This window comes from Fistularia commersonii, chromosome 17 (genome assembly GCF_037954325.1).
Source record: "Fistularia commersonii isolate RoL2024-O1a breed Wild chromosome 17, RoL_Fcom_v1.0, whole genome shotgun sequence".
Classification (NCBI taxonomy): Eukaryota; Metazoa; Chordata; class Actinopteri; order Syngnathiformes; family Fistulariidae; genus Fistularia; species Fistularia commersonii.
The window spans coordinates 8,570,647-8,583,740 of record NC_141300.1 but is presented as its reverse complement, the minus strand read 5'-3'; the positions used below and the strand labels follow the sequence as shown (position 1 = coordinate 8,583,740).

Here is a 13,094-nt window from a genome sequence, read left to right as displayed (position 1 = left end):
AACAAATGCCATGTGAAATAACAATGAAATCATCTTAAATTCTGAACATACAGGAGTTATCCGGGAGCTCAAAGAGATAAGGGCCTGTGGAAATGCATGATTGACTACATTTAATGAATGAACTCCCATCAGATAAATGTTTATAAAAATAAAAATCCAAATGAGGAAACTGAATCAGATAGTAATATGATTCAAAAAAGAGATTGCATGTCAGAGTTTTGAGTCATAACCAATTCTATATTCTTTTTCTGAGCAAATGACGACATTTTCAAAGCTTAACCTTTCCGAGGGGCTGTACAAAGAATGGAAATCAGTATAGTCTAGAAAGCTTCTTAATCATCTGTTTTTTTAATCATCAAATGGGAAAATGAGATGACAACAAACCACTAATAAACAGTCATTTTCAATTAGATGGTAATGTCAATGACGGCTTGCTCCTCAGACAGAATGGGACTGAAGTCCCTCATCCAAAACAAACCAATAATGTAAATGACTGACTGAACTTTCTCCTCTTAAACATCCTAATCAATAGTCATTGGATTATCTCATCGAAACTACTAAATGATTGAATGAATTACCAACTTTGAAGAAAAATCAAATTAAAATTGCTTGAAAAAAGATGATTGATGTTGGAATCTGTTCCCAAAAAAGTTCTCGTGTCTGAAAACCCTTCTTTCAACATGGCTGCCTGCACTTTTCCTACCAAACATAGCTTTGTGATTGAGGCGAGATACACTAATGGAACAAGTTGAACTGGGGCCCTGAGAAAATTTTGTTAAACTGTAGTTTTGTAATCGTAATGATGACTATTACATGGGTGACAGATATTTTAAGAGCAGAAAAATTTCAACCGTGACACTGGGCCTGAATGACACAATCCCTGCATTATCATCATTATCTATACTGCTTATTCTGCACTCAGGGTGGCAGGGGGGCTGGAGCCTATGTCAGCTGTCGTTGGGCGAGAGGCAAAGGTCACCCTAGACCGGTCCCTAGTTGATCGCAGGGCCACAAATAGAGACATGCAACCATTTAACCTCTCATCTGTGGGGGTTCTCAGTCATCCAGGACATGGTCAATTTTTTTCAACATCTTCTTGTCGTTGCAACAGTTCCAGTTTTAACCTCTCATTCACATGTCTTGGTAATTTAGAGTCTCCAATGAAGCTACTGCAAGTTTTTGGACTGAGCAGTGAAAGTGGAAAACCCAGAGGACCCCACACAGGCATTGGAAGAACATGCAAACTCCACACAGCAAGGCTGGCTGTCAGACTGGTTTTCCTTACTCAACCTTTGTCACTGGATCTCCCCTCCATCCAGTGGGTCAAGTGGTTTCTCGGTCTTGCCCCAGGAACCACGCTAAACAAGATCAGATCCAATAGCAGATGGACCTTCCTGGCCCGCAGCAGGTTCAGTCCATCTGCCAGTGCACACAGTATAACCTCCTTCCAAAGTCAAAGTTGACATAGATCATGCAGTAGATCCTTCTGACGACCACCTCAATGTAGGCTGATCTCAACTGGATAAGCAGGGATTGGTGATGAAGCAAGGGGAACCTTTACTCAGTGCCGATGAGTAGTCAAGTGCATCAGAAATTTTGAATGAATAAAAAAAATACAGATACCAAAAATGAATACTGCTTAAGAAAAGAAACACCAAAGGCAAACTTAGTCAAGCTGGTTGTTGGGCTTTGGTAGGCTGGAAACAAAAGTTGTTGCCAGGGTTCTGAAATGGGTACTTTGGTGAGTGTAACTAAGTGAAAGGTCAGGGTGATGACTCACACCTGACAATACACTTTTTTTATGTGCGACAGCAAAGTGGAGGATCTCAGTAACCTTTTCAGTTTGACCTCCATTTCTGTGATCTGGCTCAAAACAAAAATCACAGTGTACTGAAGCCATTTATCTATGGATTCAAAAAGCTGAATGTGTCATGTTGGATGATCCATGTTCACCATAATAATCCTACAAAGAAGTGGTTGTGAGAAAAATATGATGTAATCACAGTTTTTCCATCAGATATTTCAGGATATTTTTTTGAAAGAAATTACACCTGCTTTTTGCATCTCTGTTTTACTTTAGGTGGCAAGTAGCATAATTCCTCAAAATAATGAAGATTGCGATACATATATATTCAAAACATATTTTCCAGTGTTGTTTCTATAACTCAAGAGTATCAATATACACCTGCAATTGGGTACAAGGTAGCTTAATAGACATTTTTTTACTATTTTAATGCATGAGTTCAAGTTGTTGAAAGTTTTTTTTTTATTGCAAACTATTACAAAATATGCATATATTGACTGTTTTATATTCTTGTCATATATACTTGTTGTCCAGCTGCACTTAATTTGACAAAAAAAATCATAAATTCCATTTTTTTTCTGATTTGAATGTTAGTGCTTCTGCATCCTCTTACAGGCAACATGATTTTTAAAGACAGACTGCTGAATAAGGTTGCCTACTGGGGTCAGACTAGAGATGTATTACTGGTACTCTGATTTGAGTGATGACCTCAATATTGTGCCAAGGCCAGCTGAGACTTTTCCAAAAGCGTTGAACAGACAGTATCAATGCATTATTTAATTTAACAAAGTTAAGTATTTTTTTTCTCCCACTGCTCAACTGTATGCTTGCCTACACAAAAATAATGCAAGCCAGCAACTTGTTTGACAGTCTTCTCCGGTCCCCCCGACGGCTCACGATTAAATCACTCCCGGTCTTGTGTTTTTTTCGACTGTCTGTGAGCAACAATGCAGAGTTTCATTCAAATATTTTTACACTTAAAATTTTTACACTTAAAGAGACACAATGTTGCTCTGAGGACTGATAAGTTCTTTTCTTCTTTCATGCAGTTACATGGGTATTGGCTTATCTGCCCAAGGAGTCAACATGAACAGGCTGCCTGGTGAGTAGTGTATGACTGTTTCTGTTGTAAAAAAAAAAACTAATAGAGCCTGAATGAATTTACAGACTGACATGGAGTTTAATAGATTGAATCTGTCACTTTAGGACAAAAAGAAAGTCTGGAATGGGATAATTCAGTGAGATCATACAAAGCGAGGAATCTCATGTGTCCGGTTGCTAACGCCAAGCAATTGCATAATTTTCTGAGACTCAGTGAAGTATTTCAGCCATTTAGCAGCCAGGCTTGATCATGGCTTTGGCAAGCTAAGAAACAAAACTTCCTGTTGTAATCTTTTATTTTCCCCTCATTGTGGTCAAAAAAAAAAAGATTAGATTGTACATTTAATGATATTTAGAAAAGGCTGGCCAAACCTTGACCCTGAAATGTGGTAATTACTTGACTGAGCTAAAGTTACTGCGCTACAGTCACAGTGGCTCAGATTGCAATCTGCAACTGGTTCTCTTTACATCACTCAGTGTGCATGTATCATATTCTATAAAAGTAATACCTAGAAAATGTTAGCAGTGCCTTTAATTTAAGCAGGATCTTGGGAAAGGGGGGGGGCATTGCATACATTATAGAGATGAGCAGTCTAATGCATGCAGTTCTTAAGTTACTCGATGCAAGAAAAAGAAACAGATGAATGGAATAAAAAAATGAGAGACATCAACGAGATGCTGGGATGACAGTGTGAGCATAGGATTTGCTATGTTTTAATGGATCCGGCTCAAAGCTGTTGAGAGAACATGTTGAGACATGCCCATATAGTCTTGAACAGTTGCAGATGATGAGGACTTGGACTACTGACCTCTGTCACTGTGATTGTAAGCCATCTCAATCTGTAAATAGGTATGGCTAGCACAGTTTCAGTAGCTGTAATTGGGATATTGTTCTTCGGAATATAGTTGTATTTAAGTCTTTCTTGCAGGCAGTTTTCTGACTGTTATCTTACTGCTATACAGCTATTATTGGAATAGGAAATGTCTTGTAGTATTGTCAAAGCATAATACCATTGTTTCAGTCTGTTTACTTTTGTATAGTCATTTCTTTCAACAGCATGAAGAAGTGATCTATTTTCAAAAACACAATTAAACAATTTTAATATATGTATCCTAACGCTGAACATAACATTGGTCAGATTATTGTTAAGTTAAAAAAAGCAATTCATGACTATGATTTTGCTTTATTGTTGGTTTTAAGTGGAATATTAATGTCAACTTGATTTTCACTTTGCATCAGTTACATAGGTCCTCCCAATGTCAAGAGACTCTTAAATTACACAATAATACAAAAAACAATTGGATGCATTTTAAAAATAATGTCTGATCACAGTAAGTAGATATTGAGAATGAACTTAGGTTTTGTGCTGTGTCTACAACCAGAAACTGTAACTGTAAAGATTGAGTGTGAAAACAATAGCAGTCTTACAATTATCCAGGCCTTTGTCCGACACATAATTCATACTATTTCCGTGGACTGACCATAAGAGTTTCGCCACCTATTGTCTATGCCTTTTTCCAAGCGCATTTCCATTTTTTTGATTATAGACTAAATCTCTCTACACATCTCTGTGACTTTCACCTCCCAGTGCCATGACATTCCTCAGCAAACACGTGCACATTGATGCCAATGAATGGCGGTGATCTCTAATGACACAGATCCCTGCCCGAATAGCTGCTGAGAGCCCGACTAAAGCTTCTCCTGACCAATCAGACTGCTCCTCTACTCTGACCAATCCCATTGTGAGGTTTCCAGCTCTGTCTGGAGCCATTTGACCTGCTTATTGACCGCTCAAGATCTGTCCAGTAGCAGAGGTTTGTGGAATGCTGTGGACACCAGGCAAGCCCATTGAGCAGACTCTAGATATTCTCTCTCTCTCTCTCTCTCTCTCTCTCTCTCTCTCTCTCTCTCTCTCTCTCTTTCTCTCTCTCTCTCTCTCTCTCTCTCTCTCTCTCTCTCTCTCTCTCTCTCTCTCTCTTTCACACACACACACACTCACACACAGATAATCATACCTAACACAACGGTCACTCTTCTTGATGCACATGTTTTGAACAATGGGTGGAAGTGCATGGAACAACATTGCATGGAGTATTCTAAACCTGCCCACACGTTAGTTATGAAAATATTTCTGGTTGCTAGGATCCCACTGCAGATTGACAGTATTTCTGGTAGATAGATTACTGTTGATTGCCTTAACTCCGACTGTGTCCTTTTGTGGCGGCAATATTTGCGCGTCCTAAAATCTGACCATTTTTTTTTTTACAACTTTACATCTACCCATGCATATGTGTTAATGAACTGCACACACACACACACACACATACACACAGACAGACAGACACACACACAAACTAATGTATGTGTGTGCGTGCAGGTTCTCTACTGCTGACCTCTGTGTACGATCCTGCTGTGGAGGCCTGCCCATTTCATTAGCATGTTGGAGCAGTGAGCCTGGCTTTAGAGGCAATATCCCTGTCAGCAGATTAATCTAATACCTCACCATACAAACACACACACACACACACACACACACACACACACACACACACAAGCACAAATGAATGCACACATGTCTAATAACACCATACACATACTGAGAAATATATACACATTTAAAATAAAGGACAGATAAAGAAACAGCAGCACCCAAATAAAAAGAAATATCCCAATACATGGGGTATAACCAAAAACACATATTTGGTTTAGGTTAATACTCTAACATGTTTTTCGCAGATACACATCTAATATCTCAGCTCACCCACGACCTACTTTCACAAACCCTACTTTGCTTTTTGGCAATGGCAGACAACCAGTGATTGAGAGTCCCGGTCAGAGCGGCAGTGTGGTGAAGCTGAACGCTGCTCAGCCGAGGAGGAAGAACTCCTGCAAAACGTGATCAGTGTAAAACTCAAAACATGCCCATCAGTCAAATGACCGCTTAAGATCCCCTGTTGTCAGCTGTTATAAAAGAATATGCTATCTTGTTATCAGCAATTTATCTTTGTATTTAAAAAAAAGACACATTGTCACTATAAAACTAGACCTAGGCTCCAAGCATATGTGTCGGTCTTGCATTTTATGATTGATATAATAATTACGGTCCAGTTTTACATACATTCGGTGTGCTGCAGCCTTGTCACTGGGTTGATGTGTACAATGCCCACCTAAATGGAAGAAGTGGTCAACAGGTAATGTTATTAATAACATCTGTTTACCCAGCAATGACATATCAAAATGGCTGCTGTGAAAGGGGCCTGAGCTAAATCAGCTGTTTGCCAGAATCCCAATTGTAAAACACGAAGATAGATACCCCTATCCTCGCTTTGCATGCAACCTAGAGCTAGAATTGCAATCAGAGATGCTTTATTATCCAAAGTTGTTGATCACCAAAGAGTGTTCACTTCTGGTGATTACACATTACCTCAATAGGGGTTTTATTTGCGTAACTAAAAACTGAAAAAAAAATAAAAACATATTGATTCTTGTTCCACCAAAACACAAATTGTTGCACTGTCACGAGTCATGCAAGATGACAGACAGATCAATTGAAAGATTATTTTGTCTGCACGGCCACACGAGCTAACAAGCAGAATGTAGGCCTTTAACTCCATTATGTATGCACAGTGAAATGTCTATACAGGGATAATTTCAAAATTTTAATTATGCAAAAAAAAATATTTTTAAACTTTCAACAAGTCCCCGCTGACCTGTGCTTAGCTCTTTTGGACCCAAAGACGATAATACACAACTGTCTTCACATTTTGAGTGACCCTCCTTCTTAGATTTAACTGACTGGGATATGGAAATGACAAGGTCGCAGCTCTATTTGTTTCACAAAAGCTGCGCAAGCTAACTCCAACGTACTATCAACCAAGCACTGGAGCTTAACTCTTCAAGCCTAGTTAAACAGAAAACATCCTCAGATATATTTGGAATTCTTTTTTTCATAGAAATGGTTTCGGTTGGAATGAAAGTGACATTTGAATCGCTCCATTCAAGGACCTTTTATATCGATTAATCAGTTATTTTCGATTTGGGAAATCTATTTAGATAAACAATAGGAATGTGCTGCTTAATTGTGAGGTCCCATTGGTTTTATTTCTTTTCTAGCTTGTTTGAAACTGATTTTTTCCCCTCGAGCTGCCTGTGTAAATAACTGGTAGTTACAGTGATTGGATTAGTCACAGCAGGAGCAAGAAGTTTAATGAGTTAATCACGACGCTGTCATCTCCCCCTCATGCCTCTTCCTCTCCTGTCAGCCCCCTGTGCTGCTGTTTTTGAAGACACTGATTTGCAAAATTCTTTTTGTAGAAGAGAGCCTCCTGCTGGTCATGTATTATACTCTACTCTACTCTACTCTACTCTGCTCTGCTCTACTCTACTCTACTCTACTCTACTCTACTCTACTCTACTCTACTCTACTCTACTCTACTCTACTCTACTATACACAGCCATGAATGCTTTTGGATTCTTTCTTACAAGAATTTATTCTTCTTGGGTCCTCCAAACAATGGGAATCTTTTTCAGCATGTTAGCAACTCACATTACTTCCTCATAACAGTTTTATTTATTTTTGCCATCATCCATTTCATACCATCTACCTACCTGGCTGCTGTGACAATTTAATTTCCGCCTGGGATTGATAAAGTCATCCATCTATCATGCATCCATAAGTGGCAATAGAGATAAAGAAGGTGGTGGTGGTGGTGGGGGGGTTAAGTACCTAGGGTCAACAGTCCAGAGCAGCAGAGAATGTGGAAAAGAGGTGAAGAAAAATGTGCAAGCACGTCAGAATCGCTGGGGGAAAAAGTGTCATTTGCGATGTCCGAATAAAAGAGTATCGGTCAGAATGACAGGGAAGGTGTACAAGATGGTGGTGAGAGCAGCAATGTTGCTTCAGAGACCATGGCACTAAGGAGAAGCCAGGAGGCAGAGCTGCAGGCGGCAGAGATGAAGATGTTGAGGTTCTCTTTGGGAGTGACGAGGATGGATAGGATCAGGATTGAGTCCATTAGAGGGACAGCGCATTGACATGTACAGAGGAGGAAAAGTGAAGATCTAAGTAGAAGGATGCTTAGATTTGGACCGCTGGGCAGTGAAAGAGGATGTGATTATAGCTGGTGTGAGGAAAGGATGGGTTTAGTGGCAGATTTTCAAAAATATTTGTCTTTGTGATTCAAGGATTCATAGTGTTTTTGTCATTTGCACAGTCGGTTAACTTATTTCCCTGTAAAATGAAATTCTTACTGGATGACCTTGTGTGAATGATGAAATGACCTTCATGCTCACTGGTATCTTTTTTTTTTTTCCAAAGGGGCCAATTGTATAAATATAATGTAATTATATATATTATAATTATATATAATATAATTTGTTATATAATTATATAATAAACAAACAAAATTGTCTTTATCGTTGTCCTTTTTCAGGTTGGGACAAACATTCATATGGTTACCATGGAGACGACGGCCACTCCTTCTGTTCCTCTGGGACTGGCCAACCATACGGCCCAACGTTCACCACAGGGGATGTGATTGGCTGCTGTGTTAACCTCATCAACAACACCTGCTTTTACACCAAAAATGGCATCAGTTTAGGTTGGTTTTGAAGGAACTCCGACTTGAGCTTTTTATTGCATAATGAAATGGTCGAAGCATTGATTTGATGCTTAAATGATGGCTGGGAAAAGTCAATTTACAATAAAAAAAATTTTATCTTTCAGGTGTAGCTTTCACAGACCTCCCTGTAAGTATCAGATCATTCTCACTTTTACAATCATTATTTATTTTCTTCCCCCTCAAAATTGATAGTGTCTTACTTTCATCGGCATATTTCATCCAGTAGCGGATTGGTAGCCACAAAAAGTCCTCCTTTACAGTCACTGCAAATGTTTAATGAGTGTATTATAACAAGTTTGATCCTTATTGTACCAGTCCTGTAGCTGTAGCGGTTATCGCTTAATCAAATATCAACTATGTTTAACTGTGGCTATTGTTGTTTGTTGCTTCTAAAGCAGTTTTTGACCAAAGGCCACAGTAATTTGAACACAAATTGAACATATTGGTTGTAAGAAAAACAAGCGAAACGCAGAAGCGAACGCCTAGGGTCAAAACTGTCAAAAACAAATTGGATTATGAACAGGTTTTGGTGTTGATGTATTTCATCCTTTTTTTTTTTTTCTTCATTTTAAAAATAACCAAAGGTCTGCTTGTCAAATTCACAGCTTGTTAAGTGTTTTTCTGTTTTTTCCGCGAGAAAAACATGTAAGCTTGTTTTTTTTTTTTCCTTGTGATACACCAACCTGCTGATCAAGTTCTAGAATTACAAATAAGAATGTTTACAATTTAAGCCCTAAGCATAAGAATGAGGCCAGCTGCTACCACAAACTATTTCCAGACATGAACTTATCTCTGTTTCAGAATTATACAGTCATCATTGAAATAATTCACTTTCCAAAGGTGGATAAATGTTCACTAATTCACTATTGTGATGCATCTCAATCTTCCGAGGATATATATTCATTTAAAAATGGGGGAAATTTCCATGTTACCTTTTCAACTTTCCCCCCTCCAGCCCAACCTGTACCCCACTGTGGGGCTTCAGACGCCAGGTGAGATTGTAGATGCAAACTTCGGACAGCAGCCATTTGTCTTCGACATTGAGGACTACATGAGTGAATGGCGTGCCAAGATACACGGCATTATCGCCCGCTTCCCTATTGGAGAGAGACTGGGAGAGTGGCAAGCCGTCCTACAGAAGTAGGTTCCAGACTGTAACTCCCCGCTGCTTGGGCTGTCATTTTTGTCAGCATTTATTTAATGTCATATTTATCGAGTTCAAACATTATTCATCCAGATGAATTGGGACTTAACTAGTGTGTATCCCACCGTCATATAGACTAATTTTGAACCGATTTCCACAATTTGAATACTGACCAGCCCCCCAAACACACACTTTCTCAAAATATTGGATATGAAATGCTGGGGTGAACTTACGTCCTGATTGCAAATGACAATATAGTCACTCTGTTGAAATACTTTAAATCTACCCAGCTAAATTCACGACAAAAATCTCATCAGGATCCAGCTGTTGATGTACCGTAATAGTTTTATCAAATGTTGCTTGTCTTAGCGTTCTGTCCGTAATCATGTGATCTTTTCCGAGAAAAGGATTGGAAGGAGAATCAAAGTGTACTTAAATACCTGCTCAGAAAGTCTTTTTCCGAGGTTTTTTTCCTGATCTTGTTTCCATCTCACTGGAGAAAAGAGCAACAATTACATTTTTTTCCTCTTTTTTTTTTTTCCCCGAGACTGAGCTGCTCCTCTGAATTCATTTCATCCGCCAAGCACACCCTGTCCCCTGTACACACCCAGGCAAACTGGTGCAACATGAATCCTAAATATTCACACCTTTTTGCACAAAAAGTTCCCTCCTAACACGGGACCACCGACACACCTAATGTTTAAGTGGGTGATTTCTTTAGACTCCATTGTAAACCACACTTTGAGCGGTAATTTAAAATACAGACAGCAACAGTGTTTTGGTTCATACCTGACTAATAGGGAGCAGCCAAATTATTGTGTATGAATGTGTGTTCCAGTATATAAAATGTCTCAGGCAGTTTCTCCGGGGTTATGCAAGGCACGTAACAAGCAGGATAGTTGAAAAGTCAAGCAGCAAACCTCCGAGGCATCCATCCAAGAGTTCTTACCCCGGTGTTAAATTTGTGTTGTTTTCTGCCTTCGTTAAATGCTGAGAGTTTCTTTCCAGCTGGGCCCCAACTTTTAAGGGCTGAGAGAACCTTTTTGCAGAACCTGCCAAGAACTTAGATAAATGGCATTGATTCTCTGCACAGGAAATAGAATTCTTGGCAGCCGGTTGCTCTTATTAATCACCCAAATAAGTGTCCTTGACGGTTTGAATTCTGTTTTTTACATGCAACATCTTGATTCCTCAATATGTTAAGTTGTTCTGAAAAAAATTCAGACAAGATAAAGTCTGAAAATTAAAATCAGATTTTAAGAGATGTGTACCTTGTACCTTTAAAGTGCTATAGCTGCAGTTGAAATAATTATGCAAGCATTCAGACATCATCTCGACACTCATTTATTATCAGGCATCCAATGTCACTTCTGCGACACGTTTTTGATGAAGTCACAATTCCGTGTGCAACCAACAGTAAAAGAGAAATAACTGCATATGGAATGCTATTAAGGAGGGACAAATATATAAAAGATAATAGTAAAAACAGAGCCATATTATGTAAACACAAGCGCTGGTGCGTAGAATGAAACGACTATTTAATATGATTGGCTTCAGAAGTGCATTCGGAGTAGAGGTCAGTCATAGTGCGGTGGATTGAAACGTTTCATCACATCTACCGTAATTTCAAAGATGGCTTACTTGGAGGCGCTTCTCAGATCTTTATGTTCAGTTAAGACTAGACCATAGCAGATGATTTGCATTGATTTTTGCTTATCGTAAGATCTAGTGTCTTTTAATTATAAAAACTCAATTCAATTTAATCATTTTGAGTAATTCTTATATTCGTTTTCCAGTATGGTATCCAGCTACCTCGTGCACCACGGGTACTGTGCCACTGCCACAGCTTTTGCCAGAGCCACAGAGACCATGATACAAGAGGACCAGACATCCATAAAGAACAGACAGAGTGAGAAATCAAAACGCACACACACACACACACACACACACACCATTTCTTTTTTGACTTAATTTTCTGCAGACTTGAATGACATCATCTTTTATACTCCACTGGCAGAGGTGCAGCAGCCTATTTGAGCTCTTAGTCATGCAGTAACATTATCTCACACAAATGCCGAGGGGTGTTTCAAGAAGAACCTCCTTCGGGAAGAGAAATGATGGTTTCACACATCTACAAGTTTTGTGGTTGATTTATTTCGGACATTTTATTCATAATCTGCAAGGCCATCTGATAGCACAATCAGATTAATGAGAAAAAAATTCAATCAGCAACAGTATAGTTTAGTTTTCCCAGCATTTTTTCACTTGTTATTGAAGCATGATTTCCTTGACCTCGTATTGTAAGCAGCTTCTTTTCTCTAACAGGAATACAAAAGCTGGTGCTGGCAGGACGTGTGGGCGAAGCCATAGAGGCCACTCAGCAGCTTTATCCTGGCCTGTTGGAACACAATCCCAACTTGCTATTCATGTTGAAGTAAGTTTTTATGATCTGGATCCAATGCATAAGACGGCCGGAACATTTTCACTCGCCTGATGTTCCAGTGGATCCTAGTAACGGCAGCACGCCCTATCCCAATGGCTTTAGTGTGGAAAGAACCTAAAAAATTTTGAGGGATGCTCAGTGCGTAAAAGTAAAAGAATATTTATTTGTCATTAATAGTATAACCTCGCACTAGGCATCGCATGGGGCTGCGCCCTTCAGGGGTTGCCGCAGTGAAACATCTTCCTCCATACAAACCTGTTCTCTGTATCCTCTTTTCTCACAACTAACTTAATGTCCTCTTTTACTCCATCCATCAATCTCCTCTTTGGTCTTCATCTCGACCTCCTGCCTGGCAGCTCCAGCCTCAGCATCCTTCTGCCAATATATTCACTCTCCCTACTCTGTACATGACCATACCATCTCAGTCTGGTCTCTCTGGTCTTATCTCCCAAACATCAAACATGTGCTGTCCATATGATGACTCATTCTTAAGATTTATCTTATGGTTTGAGAATTAACAGTGTGATTTGGTAAAAAAGTATTAAACTTTAAGAGATTTTATTTTATATGTGTTAGTGGGTGTAAAGACACTGATTGTTTTTTTTTTTTTCTTAAATTGCATGGGAATGGGGGTGCATGGCTGGGGATCAAATGCCCAAAGGGGTACAGGACTGTGAGGAGAACCACTGACGTAGGGTCCACACAATAGCTGGAATTAACATTTTTGATCGTAACCATTAGCAACCAATGGTTAACTGCTGCCGTTACAGCCCTTCTGACGCCCTGATCTCACTTTGAAACCCCTCCCTCCCACTGGTCTGTAGGTGTCGTCAGTTTGTGGAGATGGTGAATGGTACAGACAGCGAGGTGCGCTGTTTGACCATTCGGTCCCCCAAGTCCCAGGACAGTTATCCAGGCTCGCCCAGCCTCAGCCCTCACCATGGAGCTGGAAACACACACCTCCACACCAGAGGTACGCA

At 39.5% G+C, this 13,094-nt stretch overlaps 1 protein-coding gene across 2 annotated transcripts in view; it reads left to right on the top strand.

Annotated features, from left to right (window-relative positions):
* The window catches only part of ranbp10 (RAN binding protein 10), a 34,211-nt gene that overhangs the window by 14,424 nt on the left and 6,693 nt on the right, over positions 1-13,094 (top strand). For both annotated transcript variants that reach the window (XM_086163624.1, XM_086163623.1), the window contains exons 3-9: positions 2,854-2,906; positions 8,339-8,506; positions 8,632-8,654; positions 9,483-9,667; positions 11,468-11,580; positions 11,997-12,105; positions 12,939-13,087. In XM_086163624.1, coding sequence (XP_086019750.1) covers positions 2,854-2,906; positions 8,339-8,506; positions 8,632-8,654; positions 9,483-9,667; positions 11,468-11,580; positions 11,997-12,105; positions 12,939-13,087 — 800 coding nt within the window. The remainder of the gene's footprint in view (positions 1-2,853; positions 2,907-8,338; positions 8,507-8,631; positions 8,655-9,482; positions 9,668-11,467; positions 11,581-11,996; positions 12,106-12,938; positions 13,088-13,094) is intronic.